This window comes from Pieris napi, chromosome 19 (genome assembly GCF_905475465.1).
Source record: "Pieris napi chromosome 19, ilPieNapi1.2, whole genome shotgun sequence".
Classification (NCBI taxonomy): Eukaryota; Metazoa; Arthropoda; class Insecta; order Lepidoptera; family Pieridae; genus Pieris; species Pieris napi.
In genome coordinates, this window is record NC_062252.1 from 125,481 (window position 1) to 150,655 (window position 25,175).

Below are 25,175 nucleotides of genomic sequence, written 5' to 3' on the forward strand. Positions count from 1 at the left end.
CGAAATAACATTTAATGGTGTATTCGAAAATGCAGATGTAATCAATAATATTATGCAGGCAGTTATTAAACAGTAAATTATCCTTTCAAATTGACCGATAATTTGAATAATCGGCGCTATTTTTGTTTCCCATCTCTACGCTATTAATTTAGTCTGGATTTAAACCAATTGCCAATTGGCGTGTTAAATAAAATCGCCATTTTGCCAACACTCATTTAAACGATTACAACGCAAACAATACAAATCGAAACGCGAATAAAAGCAGCGAAACGTGGTCATTATGGAAATTTATTGCGCTCGTACGTGGAAATTCATTTTTTCGTTCATCATGCATTGTTCTATTGACCGCGGTTTGTGGCTCGCCACTCCTAACGGGAACTTTGATAACGTCAATTTTACATCTCAAATTATTCGATCAAAATGTGTTTCGTTTTGTCGCTAGGCCCTCGCCGTGGGCATCTTTACCTGTTTTCTTTGAACTCGCTAGAAAGGGACGGCCGATCGGAATCCGTATGGAGAATGCATTTCGACAATGCGTATACCTACCTACCTAACGTGAAATGAAAGCGGCCGGGACGGAGGGCGACGCCACCGCCAATGCAAGACTGTCTTACTGGTTATGCAACTCGCCAGCTTTCGGAAGGCCGTCTGCGTTTAGTGAACGGTCGCGGCGCTCCGACTCCCCGATTTCGCTGGTTATTCGGCCGACCGTGGCCGATGAAGCGACTGTGCGCCGCGCATTCTTGCTTCTTCACCAATCGCGACAAACTTCACGCCAGTTGTGCCCCAAACGTCGAGCGGGAGGGAGCTGTGCCAGTCGTCGCTTCAAAATCATCGTCATTACATTACTTCATTAATTTCGAGTGACTCTAATCAGCTTCTAAGTTTGTTATATTGACTGAGTGGTGAATTAAACAGTGATGGATAAAGTTTTGTCGAGAGGAAACGGCTCACGCGATGACTAAAAGTTTTAGTTGTGAAGAAAAAAGTTGTCTGCATGCATTCGAGGACAAAAAATATTGTGTTCGCCTAGTGATGGCCTGATGGGATCGCAGTGCGGCCGACACCGTGTAGCTAGTGATGTGTACTGTGATATAAATTATCGACAACCGATGATTGTCGTGTGTGATAAGTGTAGTTTAGTTACCAAAGATTCCTGATGATCTTGTACATTAGTTTGTGTTTCATACTAGTAGTTTTAGGTGAGTACCAATGGGACGAGCTCTCGTTGCGATTTATTGCAGTATCAGAGTTCAGAGTATTCAGAGTAGTTTATATTTAATATGTAGTGATGTAGGGAAACAGATATTTGCATTCATTGCAGCGGACGCATGATCATAAATCTTAAGAGCACAATGCGTGCTCTGTGCATGTAAATTGAAGTCGCGGAGAAAATGTTTATGTGCCGAGATAAAATTAAAATGAATAAGTTATAATTAGGAAGACAGTGGTTGTAATTAAAACAATCTCGTACATGTATTTACTCTGCTCGTGCGATAAAAACTTAGTTAATTGTAATACCCTTGGTTTTTAATACATTATGCCGTTATAACGAAATTACTTCACTCACTTGAACATTATGACAACGTCTTACTGGTAGTTATCGATCAAAATGATCGATTCTCGTATTTTATTGAGGGAAAAGCTAAAAGCACTCAAGTCCAGTTATAATGCAGTAGATAAGTTCAACGCGTCGCGTCATTCGACACGTAATATTTAAAAGCGATAAATAACGTCGTTTAAAATAATGTAAAAGTCAATATAAAAGGCCCGCATCGTTACAAACTGAATTTAGGAGAAATACGTGAGTCGGCCCCGTTTCATGTCAATTAGCACTGCATTTTAGTAGTTTACAAACCTGACGGCTCTGAATATCCACAATTATTTCAGTCAGACGTTCGACCGTTAAACAAGATTAATAATCCACTCATTCGGGTGGAATCGAGATCTATGATAGGCGTCTTTAATTTATTATATCTGTCAATCTGTCACCTATACGAGCTGTGTTTTTATTTTGAGTTCTCGTTACAACAATATAGATTATATAAGGATGTATTTAAATGTAATACACAAATTCAATCAATCAAATCAAAATACGTTTATTCAGTTTAGATGCATCTTAGGGCATGCTTTTGAATGTCAAAAACGTTTACAAAATTGGCGAAAGAGCAAAACCACGCCATCCGTTCGTAAAACTAACAGGAGTAGTATGGATTCCCGGCGACTGCCTCACTTTAAAGTTCCCCAACCGGTTGCCCGCTCCTGGTTGACCAAACCTAAAAATTATGGCTGACCAAGCCTAAAAAACCCCCACTAAACAGGCCGTGCGGAGTCGAGAGTACTCACTCCCGAAGCGATAGCTCTTACCGTTCCAGAGATAGCTTTCTCAAAACTATTCAAAGGAAAATGTCATAAACCGCATGACACCATATAACGACTAATAATAAATATACCGACTAATTAAACATTCCGAAACCAAATCGAGCGGAACTAGTCGCGGCTTCTCTGTTTACATATTGTAAATGTTTATAATAAAAATATTGATTCTCATTTAAACTCGTAATAATTAATTATTCACCTAAGCGAAATGATACGCTTAAACTTTCCAGTTAATTAAAATTTCTCTCTAATTAGTTTTCTCGAAATAAATTAATTTTGTTATTAACTAAGTAAGCTACGTTGTTCAATTATAACCACCTCGGATAGTTTAAAGAATGGAAACAATAAATAATGCGATATCATATTTCGGCTTTGGTGTAGGTGTAGATAAAATCAAATAATTATGATCAAATAAAATTTTATACGTGGAATTAATGGTTGTTATGAACGCGACTTGGCGAGATATAAATCCATAAGGCTGTCTATTCACGAAGGGTTATTATGTAGAGAAGCTACTATCATATGATATAAAATATAATCCTGGATGCGTTTTAAACCTTTCGTGAAAAGCTTTCATATAAGATTCCAAGAAAGATTACCTATTCACCGTCACTCAAATGTTAAGGCTAAGCTGCTTTTACATTTTCCTCAGCTTTTGTATTGTAAATGTAAGATTATTTTCACTATCACAGTTTTTTATACCTACTTACAAGCACATGCCTTTAAAGCTAAGATTTCACTACAATAAATGCCCACTGCCTATACATGATCAAATATCATGTACACCAGCCCTAAAGCGTGGTTCTAAATAAACGAATTATCGCTGTCATAAGATTTTAAAAAGATATGCAAATTACACCGTGTATTTATCTAATGCCACGAAATTAATTAAGTCCGGAGATTGAACTCGATTCGGGCCGTTATTTAGTCCAAGTTGTGGGTTCACGACCTTTGTTGGTATGCGTAATAAATAATATTATTCAAATTATAATCCCTGCTTAGCTTTTGTACCCGTAGAATATGATAAACTTAAAGCATTCGGCATACGTGACCGCTAACCCAATAAACTGATGGTGCTGCTCTTTGCCACAATTGTCAAAGAGGAGTACTTTACCAGTTTAGGATTGTATAATGTACTATGTCAAATAAAATATGTAACACAGAGATTCAATCTGACATAAATTATATCTAGAATTGGCCATAAGTTGCAAAATTAACTTGAAAATATAAACATTTTATAATATGAATTAAATGTACTGATTCAACAAAATATAACGAAATAATGCATATGAGCCACGACCGCAATGTATGGTCGGTTAAATTGCATATTAAAATAATTAAAAAATAAAAGAGAATTTGCAATTTCGTTGAAGTTAATTATGCAAGGTTTACCGAGGTTTGTAAATGGATGGGCGGTCGAAATGTCATAAGGTTGTCAGATTTCCTAACGCAGTTACGTCCTGATAAATTCTAAATAGTAATAATAATAAATGTATACTGAGTTTTTGTCAGTTTTCTTCTTCGTTCCAATGAAGTTGAATGCTACTCAGAGAACTGAGGGAGACGTCAAGATAATCGGTCTCAGGAGCTTTTTAGATCGTCATAAACCACACATCATACATCAGTAACATACATAAATAATGTTTCGATATTTTAAAATTGAATGACCTGACCTAAAGCGTATTCAATTTAAATAGCCTTTTGAAGTTAGATTAAAAATAATGATACTCTCAATATTTAAAACAAAGCTCTACAGAGCTCTATACAAGACGCATTTCCTTTGAAAGGGAGTCCTTTAATAAACCGGCGTTGCATTCTTTACAGGCAGTCTCAATAGTTTTAAAACTCATTTCAAATTAAAAACAGAAATAAAACAATTTACACAGAAATACATACAATGTCACAACATTCATGTTTTTAAATGAAACAACTTTGGCATTAATACTTAAATTCATATTAATTCTGTCGATATTATGAAACAGAATTAAAACGTTTTCCTAATTATTTATTTCTTGATTCCTATAGGTAGGTACTCATTTATTATATACACAGCTAGCTTATTTACCGAAAAAAGTGCACGTCATGCGTTGTATTGTACTTTTATATTTTAAGCCGACCAGAAGTCGAAAGCACAGATATTATATTTTTATAGAAAATGGTATTTCTATGGGTCGATATTTAAGTGGTGTTATTGTAGTGTATAGAAAGTGGTCCGGGCCCAAGCCGTGGCGAACCAAATTACATAGACGTGACTCGAAAACACGACTTCGATTCCGTTTTAAGACGCTTTTTATTTTATACTGTAAACACTTTTTTCATTATTCTTTAATTTGTCCGCTGCTCCCGAAATTTACTCGAAACGTTTTTCAATTTTCGCGACTTTGGCCCCACGACTTATTTTTTTGTCAGGTACCCAGAATCGAAGGAACGCTTGTACAGATGACATCACTTCTTAAATAGTAATAGCTAAAAATGCTTTTAACATTATTATGCGTACAAATATCGAGTTAGTATATATTTTAAATTGTCTAGATAATAGAATATATTTTTTTTGTTATAACGCAATTTTATGCCTATTTTAGTACAAACAATCCTACAAACTCCATATTATATATTCTATTGAAATCTTAAAATTGATAATCCTTAAATTAGACAAATTGCTGCTCAGGGGTTAATGGATGTTCAGTTATTAGGTTTGATGTGAAAGGGAACGGATTTTAGATATTTTGTCTTTTGACTGATGAATGCTCGCCGTGTGCCGTTTTCAAATTATTTATTAATTGAGAAAAGAGTAAAGATTAAAGGATTGGTATTTTTTAGCTTGTCATATCAATAGAAACAGAGGTTTAAATATATTTATCTACAGTTTAAAGCTATTACAGAGAGTATTATCTTGAGTTTATATCCTATTAAAGTGAGATTTTCCAACAATCGGAGCTGTTGTGGCTTGAATGTTAAAAATAATAATTCACTTACCTATTAAGATCACGGATTACTTGTCAGGTCTACGTGAACAAAATATGCTGATATTTCAGAAAAATGCCCATCGGTCAACTAAAATACCTCAATTTTAATTAATTCCTTATTGAATATTAGCCGAAATTGTCGACAACGGCCGACAGGAATTTGTTAATAACTGTTAGGCTGAATACCGAACAGGTAATATTCAATTTTAAAGCGTAAGCCTTTGATTGCGGCCTACTTCATGGAAATCAGCTTTTATTAGTGGTCTTTTGGGATCAGTATGTTAAAGATTTCTCGGATGAGCAGAAATAGCAAATAGTTTATCCGGTTTTAACATTATACCTATAACCAAATATAATATCTTTAAACACAATTCGTAAAACTCCTGATTCCCCAGCCTTAAAAATAAGCACGAGGAATATTTAATTTCGATTTAATGAAATAATTGAGCGTTCGCTATGTAATTATCATCCTAACGTTTTAAATCTTACACCTCGTTGTGGAAATTTAAATATCACCGAAAAAGTTAAGAAAATATGTATGTACTTATAAATATTTATTTTTTCCAAAGTAGCATGACTCAATGGACCGGTTACCCACATTAAATATTATTCAAAATGGCCAAGATCCCCACAGAGGATATTAATTATTCTAATAGCTTTAACTTAAGCCGATAACGTCTTCCCAGGACTTATTTAATTATTCTTTAGCCATGTCAGCGACATCTAGTGAAGAGTGAAATACTTGATTTTTCTCAGTTTTAGACCAACTTTAAACATTCTAAAAGCATCAAAATCTAATAACGAATGCGAATAATGTAAAAAAAATAAAAGAAACATTAAAGTTAACTCAATTTATAGCGAATATATTTTTACGGGCGACCAGGCAACAATGCTATTTAAGCATTCTATTGAGCAATGCGAAAATGTTTTCCTTATAAGCGTTATATTCGGGAAACCGATATATTATTTAGGGAATATAAACGTCCCCGCCGTACATCAAAGACTCGGGTCGGAAGGACGATCGTTGCCATGGACACTTCGTCTTTTGCTTATTGTTTTTCACATAGGCATATGTTGATTGTTGATAGGTAAATTAATATTTAAATGAAACCCGGTGTCAATGATTCTGTTTGCCCTAGAAGTAGCGTGAGTTCTAATTAATTCCTTATATTATGGGTTGTATGTTTACCAACTGTTACATGTAAATAAACAAGTCGTTTTACAAAGCAATTGTACACATAAGGGCTTCCCGGTAAAACAGTTACAAGTTTGTTTCTGCGGAAGACAGCTGACGTCAAAACAGCTACTCTTCGTGAGGGCTAAGTATAACTCTTGTTTAAACCTGAATAGTGTTTATTTTATGTATTATTATTACGTTTAGAAACATGATGATTATCTGCCCGTGTAGTTATTAGAGAAATATTCAAATAAAGTATATAGAAATGGTACTACCGAGAAGAGCTTGAGCGAATAAAATAATAATTTTTCAAAAACAAGTATCCATATTCAGTTTACGAATAAAATGGCTATGTTGTATGATATATCATTAATAAATTATGTGGAAACTGCGTCGGTTACTGTACGAGCCAAGGCTGTACATTTTGTTCACTCAGGCTTTCTTAGTTTTATAAGCGTGGCGATTTCCTAAATAGTCGGAGTTACGCCCCGAGAATATAGCCAGTCGTAGGCACTGTCTTCAACTGTTATTTTGCATTCATGCGTTACATAGCAATTAACATTTCATTAGTTCACTTATATTCTATTGTTGTACCCGAGTGGTTAATATAGAGTAAAAATAAAATCCTCTATTATTTAAAGCACCCCGATGACCCAGGAACCGTATCACATTGGAATTTTTGTTTCATACCGTGTTAGATATCCAGGATATGTTTCCAATACGTGCAATATTTGTAGTTTAGCTACTTCATGTATGATATTTTGCTCATTTATTATGTATTAAGAATACAAAGAACCCACTTACGTTCACATGACCCAACGTAAATGACTACGAGGAACTAATCATTGTGAACAAGGCTCGGGGAATCAAAACCTACGCGTAATATTTTATCGATGATTACAGCATTCGATAGCAATAAATATTCTTAGTATGCACAATTTTCTTGGAAACCGAATGCAAGCAGCAATTTAAGCGAGCTAGGGCTGCCGACGCGTGTAATCTTAATGTGATCTTGATTAAGGCACGCTGTTTATTTTGAATTTAGCATATACATTAATTTCTGTGGAATGTTATTAACAACTCTGCAAAATGTACAGCTATAACAAATAGTGTTCGCTTTATAGTCACTTAATTGATATCCTGGTATTTTTATTGAAATATTTTCTACTACCTACCTATAACAGCTACACTAAACAATACAAACATATGTATATCGTTTTTATCGTGGCCTAATAAAATATTGTGATAGCCCTAGCAATAGCAATAAATATCTAGCCGTAATGGCGGAGGGCAATCAATTTTTAATTCGAAACTAAACAATACGTTATGGGTGTTTAAAGTAACCAACACATGTTAAACCGGCAGTTTATCTCCCAGTTAAATTTAACCGCTCCCAGCTCTATGCCGAGAAATGGTTCTATCCTAAGTTTATTTGACTATTCAATATGTTGAATTTAGTCTGGGCAAGCGGGTAAAATTCTTATACTTATAATTGTGATGTTTTGAATAGTAAAATTAATGTTATCAGCCCAGCGATCACGCACTGCTTTAATTAACGAGATATATTAAAATAAAATTGCTCTAAACTTAATTTCTGGGTGGTCTTTGATTCATAGATTTCTTTAAATAACCCAGGACAGCCTTAAAACTAAGCATAAAATAAAATATTAAAATTATCTAGCTATTGCTTGAAAACAGGTTTATATGAAGATATTTCTATATTTGTTTGCTTATAATTTTATAATCTAAATGTGTGAGTCTTTTAATCTCGGATAGCGTTAATGCATGTTTGTCCCGTTTCCGTTACTTTTAACTATTTTATTGCTCTCTTAAATCCTCTACGGTTACCACTTTCATAATTGTGTCATCTTTTATGACGTCTCATTAAATTGACAAAGTTGTAAGCAAACGGAATTGATATTAGCCGAGGCTTAGGCGAAGTGGCCTTCCTCGGCCAGTCACAGGATAGGCTGGTAACACACGCTACCTTCTTCAAGTTGAAGGTACAAAATGTGCAAGTAAAACTGATTTTAGTAGTAATGTTAGTTAGTGTGTTTTGTTTTTAAAAGGGTTAATTATATTTACAAGCTGTCCTCCTACAAAGTCTACGAAGGTGCCTACAACCTCAATTCACATCTGATTCCTTAATGGCAAATATATATTGAAATAAGATTCCGGAGCTGATATTATTAAAATATCTCGAGCGATCTAATCCCTGAAGTAGCACTTAGAGATATAACTTATGAAGTGCCGAGTATTTTTAGCAACGGATGCCGCTCTTCCCTCTTGCCCTAGTCGGTACACCTGGCTTTATGTCACTTAGTTATTTGTGTAAGTTATATTTTGAATGACGTGCTATGAGAGAAAACAATTATTGATCTGTGAAAAAGTAATATGAATTTTACGTATATTTTTTTCTTTTAATACTTGTAGTTTGTACTACAAGTTAATTTCTAAAGTTAAAGTTTTTCCGTTTAAAAAATTACAAGTTTTCGTAACGTTACCTGTTAAACATTAAACGAGCTTTAAGTCAAGATTAGTTGATCCAAGTTATTTAAAAACACAATCTCGCTAAAGTTACGAACTGCGCTATTTAAAAGTTTTAATAAATGGTTCTGATGAATCGAGGGCGGAATCCTCGCGAACTCGTTATAATGTTGATAAAACTCTTTTTTACTTTATCGGACAATAAATAAGGATTTTACGAATGATCGAGCCGACAGAGTTCAAGCAGAGATACTTTATCATTTTCTCAACTTTTCAAATTCATTTGAGTAGGTAACCTTTGATTTGGATTAATTTGCTTAGATAAAACTGTGTTTCGTAGCTTTATGTTTCATATTAAAACGATTCATAAAAATCGTCGAACATTCATAAATTCTTCAAATAAATCCATCAGAACAGGATTTTTTAACGAAAGGCCTTGAATGATACAATTATTTAATCTTAATTCCTTAAATAGCGAAAGTGAATACACCTGTAAATCTTAGTCTTCACATTTTCTAGTATTTTGTAAGTGCAAATTGAATAAAAATCCTGCTCCATTTCTTTCACCGAAGAGCAACCCTAATGAAAGCAGATGGTTGCGGTAAACCGTATCCAAACTTCGGATTTTCTTTAGCCGAGAACGCAAACTTTGAGTAGCAGAAACCACATTTACTTCATACGTTATTATATTATATGATAACCGTATGTTAAAACTTCTTATGTACACGGATAAAGGTGTTGAAATATACGTTGAGTGTTGTCAAATGTACTGTAACAGTACTAGTCTAGTTGACAAGTTGAAAATGGAACAAAATAGAGATACTGCTCTTAAAATTATGTGCGATAGCTCATTGGATCCGGAATGACGTCTAGAAAAATGTGCTAAAAGCGTGTATTAGCACATAAAAAATTGCAAAAGTTATAGACCATTAAAGATGAAAAAAAAATGGCATTTAGTTTTTTGCCAATATTTAATAAACTATTACTATTTAAGAAATTTCAATTTCTGAAAGAAGAGGAAATTTCCAATAAAAAACTCCTGACTCCCGGAACTCTATCTCCATTATTTATAATTTTAATTTAACGCTGAAAATAGGTCTGCGGGTGACATTTTTAGGATTCGCGCGTGGCGTCAAAAGCGACTACGGCACATTAATTAATTAATTTAAGGTATTGAATATTTTTTTTTAAATTTGAAAAAATTATGGTGTGTTCTGAACACTATAATTAATTTATTCCCGTTGAAAATTTTACTTAAAGTTAATTTTTCAACAAGTTAAATAATTGTTAACTAACGAAATTTTCTCGAACGACCGTCTTAATTGTAAGTGAAAAAAAATGTTTAAATAATGGTCGTAAAAATATTTCGCTTCGTAGAGCCTTTCTTACATACTTAACAAGATCGTGCCATAAAAGTAAAAAAAATATTTACACTTTGTTTATAACAATTTTTTTACTTAAACAAAAACTTAAAAATCCATGTAATGTTGTTAAAAAAATTTTTTTTTTCTAAATCATCATATAATCGTTTTTTTATTAATACAAGATATTTATTGATTTGCAAAAAAAAAATTCCCGCCATTTGTTGTTAATTTTTTTTTAAACAAATTGATTAAATCAATATTTTTTTTTTAAATTTTAACACAACTTTATTACATTAAAAATTTTATGATTTTAAAAAAAAAATTTTCCTTAATAACAATTTTTAATTGTATATAATCGTTTTTTTTTAAATTTTCTATTGTTTAAATAATTAGTTAATATATTTTTTTTTTAAATCATAATTGACAGTCCTCTATAAAGTAACAGAAAAAAATTTTTTTTATCAACAATTCTATTGTTTATTAACTTACCAATTTGTTATAAACAAATATTCAACTTTTTTTTATTTTTTTTCTAAAACTTCTAAAATTAACAAAAACAACCATATATAACGAAGTATAGAATTTTTTTTTTTTTTATTTTCAAATATTCATGATAAAAAATTTTCAAAAAAAAATTTTCTATACTTTTTTTTTTCATCTTTAATGGTCTATAACTTTTGCAATTTTTTATGTGCTAATACACGCTTTTAGCACATTTTTCTAGACGTCATTCCGGATCCAATGAGCTATCGCACATAATTTTAAGAGCAGTATCTCTATTTTGTTCCATTTTCAACTTGTCGACTAGACTATACGTAATTAACTCCATTTTGCAACAAACTTAATAACGACCCACAATATTTCCGAAATCCCTAACAATAAATCGCGAATGTTCATAAGGAAAACTCGTAGAGATAACAGAAAAACATTATTTAATACCAAGAATATCAACACGAAATCACACAGTATAAATAAAAGGATAAAATATGAGTTCAAATGAAGGGACTCTACTAATAGCGAAACCTTGTTAAGTGGTTCAGAAAGATACGGAATAGGGACTTGACGAAGAAAAGATATTTACCTTAAGCTAAAGGGCAAATTGAATAAAATCATCGAAGAAAAATACAATAAGCCGACTGTCGATTCGTAAGGAAAATTAATGTTCGAATTTTGTCGGAAGGACAAACGGAGGGAACTGTTATTTAATTTTGATGTAGAGATTTATGTAAAAGTGGCCGAAACGGATACGGGTAAGCAAGAGCCTATAAAGTTTAATTTTGTTTCAATTAAAAGTTTATTCATCAGATTTACGTCCAATGAACTTAACTTTATTCTTCTTAAATATACGGTACATCAATGGTGTTAAAAATTCTATCCGAAGTAGGAAAGTTGGTCATCAGCTTTCAGAAAGGCTTTTATTCCTGCCTGAGATATTTGATTTTCGCTTTCAGCTTTACGTTGCGCTTAAAAGGTTCGTCGTTAACAAGCTTAAGTTGTAAGAAATTCGGTGAAATATTGAATCCAAAATTATTCGTATTCGTTATGATTTCGGCTCATTTGAATAAGGGTCAAGTTGTTATTGTATTTCTGTTTGTTCTGTAACTTAGCTGCTGACAATTGCGCCTTGTAATTGTATTATGTAAAAGGACAAAACATTGTTCGTAAACTTTTGAAAATTTATGTTTCTTTTACAGTAAATATTAGCGCTTACGCATGATCTACAAATTTCTCTGAATTCATTTATAATTGTATTATAGGTACACATTAATTTTTTAAATTAATGTAACTTGAAAAATACCCTTTTTTAATATTATATGCGTCATTAATTTTAGTACTTCCGCTCCCGCTTTAAATATTTCCGTCAAGGTTGCATTACACCTTTTAAAAAGTAGTAAGTAACTTGGAAAACAACCAACACGTCGCCACAGTAGATTTGGTGAAAATGTGGAAAGTTCACAAATAATTTATGTGTCGATTTCAGCGGGCAAATAGTCGCCGAATATTTCAGTGGGTTTCAGCCGAATTTGCATTTGTTGATAGCGCCTTGTTTACGGGAAACATCCACATTTTAGTGCCTTTCTTAATAAGGTTTACTAGTAAACAGGTTGATAAATTAAATAAATGATGATATAGTTTTTATGTTTGTTTAACATAACAAAGGCATGTCAGATTAGCTGATGAGATCCGTGCGTAGGAAGGCCGACAGAGCACGGAGGAAAGTTAATAAGCAATCAATTCCGGAGCAGATTATTCAATTATTCGTAAGTCAGTTCAATTAGTGAGTAAGGAAGAAGCAAAAACAGTGGTTTCTGGCTGCGCTTTAATTGAAGTGTTCCGTTAGGCGCTGCGGGCTGACCGCCCTGTGGTCACCCAGGGATGCCTTTGCGTTATTAATTCCTAATCAACGCTATGCAATTATCAGTTTGCAATTTTGCAATACCATGTTTTGTTGATTATATGTGTACCTACTGTATTATAAGTTAAGATAAATATTTCTCAGTACTAGTGGTCTACTACCCCTTATACTAGTACTAGTAGGTTTTGTACCAAGTTCTTAATAATTATAATTTTTTTTAGAAACTACGATATTCTACTAATTACTACTCTGATTTTTTATTCCGTAGAATTCTGACATTTCATAAGTTCTCCACCGAAAAAGGGACAAATTTGACTTATTTGTGGGCAATAACAAAATGCTACATTTACATTTCACCTACAAAAAGGTAAATTTTAATACTTTCTTACTGAAAAGACTAATTCAAAAATAACAAATATTTCAATATCACGAACAATATATCGAATTTCAGGTTTCGTAAACCCTTTGAAAAAATATAATGTTATCTTTACTAGTGCGTGTTTTACTGTTTGTGATGAAAAGGAACGTAATTATCACTCGCCGTTGATAATTGAAATTGAATAATGTGCCCGGCCAAAAAGGTTTGCCATCTATGACATGTAAAAAAATGAAAGCTGTCAGAATTCTACGGAATTAAAAATCAGAGTATATATATATAATAAATGTTTAATATTGCGACGTTTTAAAGTTGGTTTGTGGCAGCCCTTTAAATCATGAGTCAGCACTAAAATTAATTGATATTCGATAGTTAATGCAAACCGCGAGAGTTCCGTAATTAGTTTTATTAATATTAATTCTCAGAATGTGACTAAGCTCTTGTCTGCTTCGAGATACAAATAGTGAAGGTGGGTCATTTTTTGTGTCATAGCTATTTTGGAAACAAAGATCTTCTTCAGAACATAGTCACCACTTTTTCGGTTTTCCCAAATACATAATTTGAAAGTAAAATAATGTAAACCACATTTTTCCCAGAATAGTCACAACGTGTGTGTATGCATACAGTATACCTGTATGTAAAAAATAAATATCTGAGTCAGCTCGTGATTCACCGATTACCAATAGTACCGCAACCAATTGTACCAGTTTTGTGTTAATTTAATGTTAAATATAAAGTTTTTCTCTTTCAAAGTAATTAGCGGCGTTGTTAGTGGGGTAAGACTATTTGATTAGTTGATTGCTCTTAATTTGTCGTTGCGGCCGTTGACATAGAAAATAAAAGTTGCTTCGGTAATTTAATCAGGAAGTTGGGACGATAAAAAGACTGTCAAGCATGATTTAATATCGAAGACGTGGCTTGATTTGGGTAAAATAGATTATAGAGAAAACGTTGATTCTGTCTGCGATGGATATTTTAGTTTGGACTGGGGGATACCCTAACTCAGCTAAAATATGTATGTGATAACATAACGAATATATTTCTCATAGACTTCTACAAACTTCATTGATTGTTTTGATTTATAAGCGAGTAGATCAAATTTAAGTCTCCCACAAATCTAGGGCTTGTCGGTTGACTTGCTCACTGTCCGAAAAAGTGTATGGTATATAAAAACATTAAACTGCCAAGGCACATCAAAATTATATAACAGTAAAAGCATTCCAATCGTTGTAAAGCTCGTAAATCCACCAAATAGTAACGGATTAAAAGCTTATCAAACACTGGGTCTAGTAACGTTTAAAACTTTGCGTGGCTCGACAGCTGCGCGCCATTACCTAACCTGTCTAATTGTGATTTTCCCAATATATGGATGCATTTTCTATGTGCTTTTACGTGGTTTCAGAATTGTAACACACGCTTTAAAGTTGTATGAGTTTTATCGTTAGCTCGCTAGGGAGCTCGCAGCCGAAGCGAAGTCGAGAGCTCGTTTAAGAGCGAAAAGCCCTCAGAACTTTCCATATCAACAAACGTATCAAGTAATCATAACAATAAATGGTATCTAGAGCGTACTTAATCAAAACTGACCCAGCCGTTATTTACTGTTCCCACGGGTTATCAGACAGTTAGCGATAAAGGCGATTGTTCATTGCGCGACCTGACGCGTGTTTTGTTGGATGCATTTAGTGGAACTCTTTGTTTATCGACCTACTTCACGGTGCGATAAACAAAATTTCATATCTCTCATCGTTTGCTTAGATTATGATTATTTAGTTATTTCCCTACAGGAAACAAAGGCTTGTCAGCTTTAGTATTTCATGGAAATCACTACCACTTTGAAATGAAGAATTTCTTAAATAAGATCAAAATTGTTTCAGCGGACCCCTTGCCCGGCAAGCACGTCCCACTAGAGAGCTATGAGAGCGAGCTGGAGCGAGAACATGCCCTGCCCACGTCCGTCCCCAACGCCGACATACTCAAGACAAACAGCAACCCCACATACCACAAGCCCAGGTGAGTTGACAACAACATTTATTCGAGATGAACGTCACTATGTTATTGCAGAATAAGTCTTATATCTGGGATTGAATTTTAGCAAAAATAGCATGTTTTAATTAAATTATACGAAGAATAAATAGAACTCACGTTAATTACACGATAGTAACTTCAAAAGTAGTTTTATAAAATCCCGAGAGGCCGAGCGACAGTACTTCAAAATGAGTTTAATCAAATGCCTTTAGAAAAAAGTCATTTCATGACATTACTGGCTTTTATAAGTTTTCTTTTATTTAAAATTAGCTCACTTACAATAAAGACATCCTTGACACATTAACCGAAGTAAAGTGATTATGAATTCAGTGAAAACTCGTTGAAGCCGAAAAGTTAATCAATAGGAAACTTTGAGATGGACCGATATTTAAATGCGAATGTCCGTTTTGAGTATAATTTTTGGAGGAGCAATTTTAATAATTGGCTCGGGCACTCTTCGCCAATTCCGCGAATTAATCCTTATCGTAAATTTTAGTTAGTGCCTCTTAAAGTTAAATAATCGTTTACGTAAAAGTTTCCCTTCCGAGCTGTTTAATTCGTTTGTAATAAAAACTCGTGGATCGGATGGTACCGGTTTATCCGAATTGTTATGTGAACATGGCGTAAGAGAATATGGTGTCTGTCTTTCGTCTGAAGAGGAAACTCTAAAAGATAAAGTTTTGACTATTTTAACAGTTGTTATTGTCGTACGTCACTTGAGGTCAAAACGTTGACATTGGTAGGAGGCCTTTATTTCAGTTTCGATATTTATAACTAAAGTCGTAAAAGACAAGTAACTGGTGATAACAACAATACTTGGTCAGTTGGTTAGGTTAGTTTTCTTCGTGTCTTTCGTGCCACGTAGGCATTCCTTATATAACTGTGCTATACTGCAAACATAAACGTTGATGCTGTAAAATCAGTGTTTTCAATGATCCAGTAAGTTGGTGTTTATTTCTTTACAACTAACTTTATGGCTCCCATTCTGTTCTCGTTGCCCACCCGTGTCGTTGTCTATTTATTGATATCTTTCTAGAAAATACCAACCTGGTATATTATATAGCTTTAACACGCAGATGATATAGCAAAATCTAAATGGGTGTATAAAATCGGTTGCAGCTCACTAATTAGCAAATACTGCACATTAGCCATTTGAGCTTTAATCATTGTCAATCAGTGACCTTCTGATTGCTTTTTAATAATTCTTTAATAATAATATTTAATATTTAATTTGTTTTAAGTAAGTCAGAAGTTTAAGTAAGTAAGTCAGAAATTATGATGCATTCAAACTCAAACTCAAAATAACTTTATTCATATAGGCAACCAAGTACACTTATGAAGTATGAACGTCAACAGAAAAGATGTTAAATTGATTGACGAATCAGTAATATACATCTACTCTTTGCAAGCTCATATAGCTTTTTGTATAAAATAATTTTTAATCATTTTCGATAACATTAATGCAAATTGTTGCTCCATCGAGTTGTCGATTATAATCGAGAAATAAGCGATATAATCGCAGTTAAATCTCACGGCAGTCCGATTCTATTAGTTGATAGCGATTTATCTCGACAGCGGTTGAAGCTTTGTGAGAATAATTCTGATTATCGGAGGAACGGACAATTATAATAATTGCTTCGATATTCGCCTTAATCAAATTAAAAATGGTTATTAATCTTGTTATTAAAATATAGTAAGGCTCAATTTTGTAACCTATGTGTAAGTTATGTGGTATATATACACAAGACAAATGATACAAGTTTGTTCGATATATTAAGAATTAGAAAGCTATTTTTTTCTCTTGCGTTGATTCGATTGTTAGTGGGATAATATAATGATTCCGGCAATATGTTAAATAATTAAGGCTTTGTTATTCCATGCAAGTTCAAAGTAAGTTTAACGTAATACTAAAAAATTACAATAAAAATGTGTAAAATATCATGGACCAAACAACGGACTCTTGTCTGTAAAAACTAAAAAGAAAAGTGCTAAAATGCTTAATAACTCCTCTAGGGCTATACATGTGCTAATACTTTGGAAACACTAAAAGAAATACATTAGTAAAGTTCTTAAACTCGCATCTTGACGAACAAAAGAACCGCAAAAGTTTTGAATCGTTCATTCTTTTATTCACTTTTTATTTAGTTCCCGATGTGAGCCCATCACTAACACAATGCCGAACTTTGTCTCAGTTCCAGTAAGATGCCACAGTTGATAGAACTCGCAGTGCAAAAGTCATTGTTAAAAGTCAATGAAAAACTGTCTCGTTGTTGTCTAATTATTATAGCGTTTAAACTGTAACAGCAACTAGCACGGAATTATAAAAATATTGTATAACTGCAAGTTAGTAAACTGGAAATAGTTCATTCAAATTAGATGGGTATATGGTTATATATAATAAAGTTATCAATACTTCCGACTGGTTCATTGTGCAGGAAAAGCCTGCCTATGTAAAATAAATGATGCAGCTTTTTATCATTTCTTAGAGATGCCTAAATCAGACGTTTCATGATACTAAAATGTTTTTAAAACTGTCTTTATTACAAAATTTTACAAAAAACTTTGACTCGGCTATGTCTCCCTTTCCTTCGAACCTTTTACAGTGATTAATTTCAACATATAAGTACATGAGCGTTATGTAAGAGCGTATGTATCGTATCAGTTGGCAGGCATCCCGGGTATGTAGGGCATATCGAACATGACATTCCAATGTACTATGTCGCTTTCGATCTAAGTCTCAAACCTAATTTGGTGCTTAAGCCAATAATATAGTATATACAGGCTGATTTAATATGTTATTGGTTAATTCCCTTTAATCATGCAACTTAGTCGTAAGTAAAAATTAAGTATAACTTTACTACCAGAAACGCTTTTTAATATATTCGTTTTTTTGTGTTATTGCAAGGAAATTCTTTGTATTAAAGGGTTACCTACTCTTTAAAATTATAGTTGCTTTATTGTGAGACAGCCTGTACGTCCAATATATTAGCCAATTTAATATGGTTGAGATATTGAGGGCGAGTGTTTATGGCTACAACCATTAATGTTTATAGACTTTCGTACTAATGAGCCGTTATTAAATTTTTACTTTTTCCTATAACTCGCGGTGGTTAGGAAATGCACTCGTTTTATGGAACAATAGGTTTAAGCAGCTGAAATCTTTAAAAATTTAATTTAAAAAAACTGTTGTTATATTTAATTGTCAGTGTAAAGTTCTATGAGAACGGAAGAGTATTTGATTAACACCATTATTTTCTTTCAACAAATCCAACAGTCACGAGTCGTATTGTAAAAACTGAATGGCACTCGAAATTCCAGGCACCATCGTTCGTTACATCCAATTAAATCAATTTAACCCTATTATTACTCGCCTTAAACTCATTGTTAACTATTAATTTTAACCTTCGGTGTTTTTGATTTGAAATCTCACGGGCCTTACAAACAATTAAGCAGTGGTAAATCGTGACCAAACAGAGTTCTGCAATCGATCCTATTGACGTCCTAATTAGAAATTATTCATGCGACTCCACCAACAAACTTAGAATAAAAATATTGAATCAAAATATTACACATTACACGTGGTTCAACAAAAAAGGAAGTGTATAATTTATATCGCTCGAAATAGAAGTGCTCTACGAAAATAAGCCGTGGAAGTTACAAAAAGTTGTTTTTATTGAATAATTCCACCGCCATTATCCGTAAAGGATTGCTGACTCGGCTTTAGGGTTAACTAAGAATCTGTGAGTGTCCGTACGATGATTTCTTTAATCAAGTACAAAGGAACTGCTTCGGGCGTTTCTTTATTATATTCATTACAGTACGGTAGAAGAAGTTTAATAACTTATTAAATATTAACGAGGTTTTTGCAGTTTTCCGCTTACGGACGAAAACTGACGGATCTTATTACAAAAATTAATGAGCTAGTATAATCTCATCCCTGCATTGTTGTGCTTCTGTAATACACTTAACTATTTTAAATTGGTTTGCGAATGGAAAATAAAAAAAGGTTCTAAACGAACCAAGATGTATTTCTTTATTATACAAAAATCCAAATCCTTGCTTTAATTCATATTGTATATAACATCAGGTTAACCCCAAAAATCCTATAAAAATCAACGATGTTTGCGTTTAACCCCAGGCTCAGCAAACGTTACGATCCGTTACGTAATATTACCGATTAGGACATTTGATTACATTCACTGTGCGATTATGCAAATCTCTATTGCCTGACGATGCGTCACGATTCACCAGAGCCGTGCCTTGCCTTCGTGAAACAGGCGGTATTAATTAAGCAAAAATTATGCAAAGAAGTTTATTTCATCAGAACACAGAGATCGGGTTGCGATTATGCGAAGATGGTTAGAAAGTCTCACGTTACGAGAAATGGCATCGTAATACCTGTTTGGAAGACGAAGCTCTTATAACGACCTTATATTGGATAGGAATTATTGAGTTATCTAGGTAATTACTGTTTCAGTTAGCCTTTGTCACGATTTGCCGTATGGAAATGTCGTGTTATACAAATTTCTATATAAACACGCAGACTTTGATCGGAATAATTATTTAAAGATTGATATAGAATGAATAGTTTGCAACATTTAATTTACTGGGAGCTCTCCGCAACAGTTATGAAATACATGGCAATTTCAAATAACAGCGAAGGCGGGCTCAAACTTCGTTATTACGTTTTTTCTTGTCCCTGGTGCTGAGCCATAAATAAATCACACTGACGGCACGGACTTGCTTATTTTTCCTTTTATATAAAAATATTGCGTTTCGGAAGTACTCTTTAAGGCTACGTAATTTTTGGTGTCCCGCTGATATTGGGGTGTTATAATAACCGGAATTTATATAATTCAGAGGGAAAGAGTTTAGTAATTGAGTAAAGTGACAGTACATCGATGAAAGAAAAACCCTACCTCCAGATTATAAATCTGTCCCAAAGGACCCGATGACGCATTTTTAAACGCGTTATGCAGTGAGAAGTTTCCAAAACGATTTGTTGAGGAAGCAAATATGTGTTAAGGTGAATACATATACCTTAGTATTTGTTCATATTATTCCAAATGCAGTTGAAATATAGCATAGCATACATATAGTCTTAAATTCTTTCCACACGTAAATTGTTTATAAAAGATTAGAATCTAATTTAAAATGTATGCATTATGTATAAATAAGCAGCACATCTGCGATCTCTACAACTGTATCTAATAATATGTTGCAGTTCTTTGATTTCGACAGAAGGGAGGGGTGGACTCACAAAAGCAACCCCATGTCTCGGCGAGTTTGAATTTTTAATCGCGAAGCTTAAAGTTGCACCTTCCTTTTACTCCTTTTTGGAGCACTCAAACGAGAGTTGTTTGATGATTGATGACTATGTCTTGTTCTAGGTAAAAAACTTAGGCATGTAGTCTCATGGTGTTTAAGCTTTGATAAAAAAAAGGCCAATTAGTCCTTTTGACTGATAAAGAAAGGGGGTATAATTATTCTATAAACCTTTAGATTTTTTACTAAATTTAATTTTAAATAAAATTGTATAAAATCTCAAAGCAATATTGTATCGTAGTATACAATAAACTTATGTAAGCATAAATTGTGTCTGTACATAATGTGAGATGTAGAGATTAGCAGAGTCGAATTTATAAATCCGAGCTTTAGCTGAGTGATGCATTAATCTTGCCTCGTCAAAATGTATTCACTCGTGTGGCTCCAGCGAGTTATTGGAATAAGATGTTTAGGATCTTATATACATAATAAATCGGCATAAAAAGCAATTAAATTATCTCGTAAATAATAACCGTCTTATATATTTTTGTAGATTTTAATCTAGCGCGTCAGACGCTAAAATTTATAACATAATCAAATTTTTATATACACCGGTATAGGTAGCACACACAAAACTTCAAAGCAGGCAAATAGTAGTATTAGCAAAAGTACAAAAAACGCAGACAAGCGCTTGTTTGATTGAAGCCGTGAAATTATAAGTTGCACCAGCCGGTAATCGGATATTTTACAAAAGTGGGGATACTTGCAGCGCTGCAATTCTCGAGACCACTATTAATCTAAACCGGCATTGTTTCTCCCCATTGTTGGACGGCATCGAACCCCGACCCGCTTTTAACCGCTTAACTACTTGACAATTGCTTTCTTTCGCTTTTCGGATGCAATTTCTAGGGTTTAATCATTTTGCCCTTCGTTTTTATTGTTCTTTTTAATTTTCATTAATGAAGAGAAAGAAATGGGACAGGTCAGTTAAAATAGAGCTTTCTTCTATTGAAAGTTTTCTATGTTATATTTGTTTCCCTATAGTCAAATCCTACAATTTTAGATGACATCTTTTAATGCGATCTACTCAATTCGGGGTAATACACGTCGGGTGAATGTACAATGTACTTCCTCGGAGAGAAATTTCATATCTTTAAGGTTTTCCTTCACGGGTCATAAAAAGTTTCCTCTGGTATACAATCTCATATAGGAGTAATAACATAATGCCGAATCCGAACAAAGATAATATCATGTAGATGGAAATTATACATTTCATGGTTGCACGACTTTGTGTGAACCGACCACGACTCTACGCGTGTAAATTATAATAACTACAATGTAATCTTTGTGTGTTATTCGGGTAATTATTTGCTACCAGAGATTTACGAAATTGCTTATGTTTTTGAAAAATAATCTTTAATGTATCAACCCTAATCTAGCCGAAAATGTATCCTATTAATACAACCATACGATGTTGGAAACACGAAGACCCCGCCCTTGGCTCAGCATACCGTTGAAATAAAGTTATGCCGAGCTTATGTTACTTAAAATTTCCACATTCAAGTCAACCTTCAAAACGCTGTTTAATATTCTGGCATCATCGCAAAAGCTGCCGCTTGAAAATATGACGTTAATTCGGAAAGCGTCCAGTCCGAGTACACTACACTCACGCGACAGACAAAACCTTGTTTTGAGCAGATTACATTTTTTCGCGTGGGATTCATTAAAATGCGGTTAGCGTTTGTAAAATAAACCGAATAGCCGCGGCTTTGGGCGCTTTGCCAATCCTCGCCAGACTGAATCACTGAACCGGCCAGCTCCAGGGTGACTGCCTTTTCGAGGTATTGGGATACTCTGCTGGAATACTTATACGCCTATAAAACATTCTTCGAAGGTCTTTTGATTACCATTTCATGAAAAGGGATTATATTTCTATTTATTAGCTACTATGAAATTTGGTAAATGTTTTAGTTTCGTGTCTGGGATGGCGTGTGAGAGGTCAGTCTAATCTGGTCGCCGACATTTGGTTCAAGTCTAATATTATTGTTATCTGTTCGTTGGTCTCTTATTTTATACTATAGCATTAAAAGGAAAAACAGTCTGCTCCGAGTGTATGATATGATCGTTTTGGAATCGTCACATTCACCCTATGTTTACGTGCATTGCGTTTATCCTTGGGAAAACTCTCCATTAAGAATACCTCAAAGAATAACATAGGTCAGATGAAGAATACCTCATCTGACCTATGTTAATATATGTCAACGTGGCAAAATTATAATATTTTATTCATTAACATTAAAAGTATATGTAAATTGAGATAAAACAAACTTCTAAATTAACTACTAACTGGGTACTTAATTAAAACTTTGAATTAGAGACTAAAGTGATTGGCTTGGCATTAAAGTGGAACCTTTTCATACTGTCGGGTATAATTTATTACCCTCAAGGTAGACATAGACATAACATTTATTACTAACAAACACACACACACACACATAAACACACAAAATAACAATAATCAAAGAAAAAAATATAATGGGAGGTACATATATTGAAAAAAAAATGTATCCCGAATTTGAATTTTCTTTAGTGCCTATCTTATATGTAGTAAAATAAAAAAATAAATCTCTATTTGAAAAGGCAGACTTATGAAGGCAGGCAGACAGAAAAACTAATATGAAACGTTATGGGTAATGAATATATGTTGTATTCTATTATGTGTTTAATACAAAACTTTAAATTTTCCTAACAACATATCATATATTATATCACATAACAACATATCAAGTGCAAACCGAAACACCCAAACACATATCGTACGTTGGCAGATTTGTGCAATAATGGACCTCCGCTTTAATAGAAAGCTGCAAAGCATTTTCACAATTTAATATCACACGAACACACATCCGGCCGCATTCCAAAGTTAAAATAACTTTAACGCTATTCGTGATATTCGGGGGGAACCCCCCGTATTGAAAATTCACTCGAACGTGCTTTTGCGAAACTGTCCGAGATTTAAGCTAGGATTTGAATAAACAGATACGTTTGACTTGGTTCTAGGAAATGTGCGAGCTAGAAATGACTAGAATGTAGTCGGTGTTAGTTTTCGTGTAGCTATCGGTATTCTGTGGGTGCCATTGTTGGTGGCTCGGTTTGAGGTGAAACTTTTGTGTACTTGAATAAAAGAATCAATTTTATTGTTGTGGACGCATTGTGTGCACGGGTGTGGTTGTAGATGTTATCTATTTTTAGTATTGCGCCTACTTACCACTGAGATGACGTTGGCAAAGCGTGCTATACCAATAAAATTCTTATAAACGGTCGATAATTATTAAATAATTTATTTGTTTACAGGCCGCCGGCTCACCACGGCGCCGCGCTGTTGGCGGGAGTGGGCGCGGTGCCGTCCTATGCGCCGCCCGGACGGGCCTTCTTTACGCCGCCCTTGCCGCCCGAGTATAAGAATCCATTCGCCGATAAGCCGACACTCAGAGGTAACTGAAAACATTACATGTGAAAATAGCACTTCATGCTAAATTTGGAAAAGATTTTTCTTCACTGTGTATTTTTTACTTTATATTTTAGAAGATTAATAATTTTGTTGCTAAAGTAACAAAGAAAGGCTGCATCATTCACAGATAAGTGGGGTATAGTGAGTGGGCGCTGAAAGGGACAAAGTTCAATTCACTAACAATGTCAAAGTTTCAAAAGTACTAGATACTTTTTGTCAGAAATTTTCGACAAACCATTTCGAGTGGGCTCCAAACAATCAAGTTTTTTAGGAGTTTTGAAGTTAAATTAATTGTAGCTTTAGTTTTGAGCGCTTTATCGACCTATATTGTTCGTTGTTTTAATATTTAACAATGCTTAAATATAAAACAGTGTCGGCGATATTAAAGCGTTATCCAATTAAAATTTACAAATATAAAATATATTATGATATAATTCTATCGAATCGGTTCTTAAGTAACGGGACCTCTTTTATGTACCTCTCAGGCACCAACACTGACGGGAACAGCTACCTCAACCGGCGGCCTATTCCCCCACCCTCCCTCGGACCCGGACACGAGAGGATCCCCATCAGACCTCCTGGACAGGTAACAAATAACAAATGACGTATCAATACAATTCGCAATCCGAATCCATTACACAGTAATTGGACTCTTACGACTCCCGTGCGAGCACATTGTCTAGTGCGATAAACTCGAGTAGCGTGGCATCTGTGTAGTATCAAACAGAGTCGTCTAACACGTAATTTGCATAAACAGGTGTCGGATGCGAGTTAGCCGATTGGCCCATTTGCAGATGCAGTGAAACGTTGAATTGTACAATTTTCAGGAGACGTCTTCGCCGCAAGTGCCCGCCCCGCCCCCCGCACCGCCCGCGCCTCCGCCCGCCCTTCCCGACGTCTCCAGGAAGAAGGCCCTAAATACGCCCAGCCATAAGGTTCGTATTCCTCTCCACCCGACTCGAAACAGATGCGATATTGCAATAAAAATTCGGCAATATTGCAAATAGAAATACACTGTCTCTTCCAGCCGTTTTTGCGAATTTATCGATAGCGTTTCTAGTTGTTTGCCAAATATGTAAGAATTTCGTTTAGTTAACTGGAAAAGTTTAATAGAAATGAGGTCGTAGTGAAATTACTCTCGGTTCATTTAATGTTTGGCTACGGTGTATAAAAAAGTTTTAATTGGATATTATTTAGTAGGATACGCTAGCCGTAGCCGTTGGTATTATATTATGTTACTCCAATACCACGACAATATAACAAGAACTA

The 25,175-nt window shown here is 34.1% G+C and overlaps 1 protein-coding gene across 1 annotated transcript in view; it reads left to right on the top strand.

The window, feature by feature from the left end:
- Positions 1–748: 748 nt before the first annotated feature.
- LOC125059139 overlaps positions 749–25,175 on the top strand; it is a 28,345-nt gene continuing 3,918 nt past the window's right edge. Inside the window, exons 1-5 of the mRNA XM_047663375.1 lie at positions 749–1,202; positions 14,980–15,115; positions 23,750–23,889; positions 24,392–24,492; positions 24,734–24,841. Of these exons, the coding sequence (XP_047519331.1) occupies positions 1,160–1,202; positions 14,980–15,115; positions 23,750–23,889; positions 24,392–24,492; positions 24,734–24,841 (528 nt within the window). The 5' untranslated portion in view covers positions 749–1,159. The remainder of the gene's footprint in view (positions 1,203–14,979; positions 15,116–23,749; positions 23,890–24,391; positions 24,493–24,733; positions 24,842–25,175) is intronic.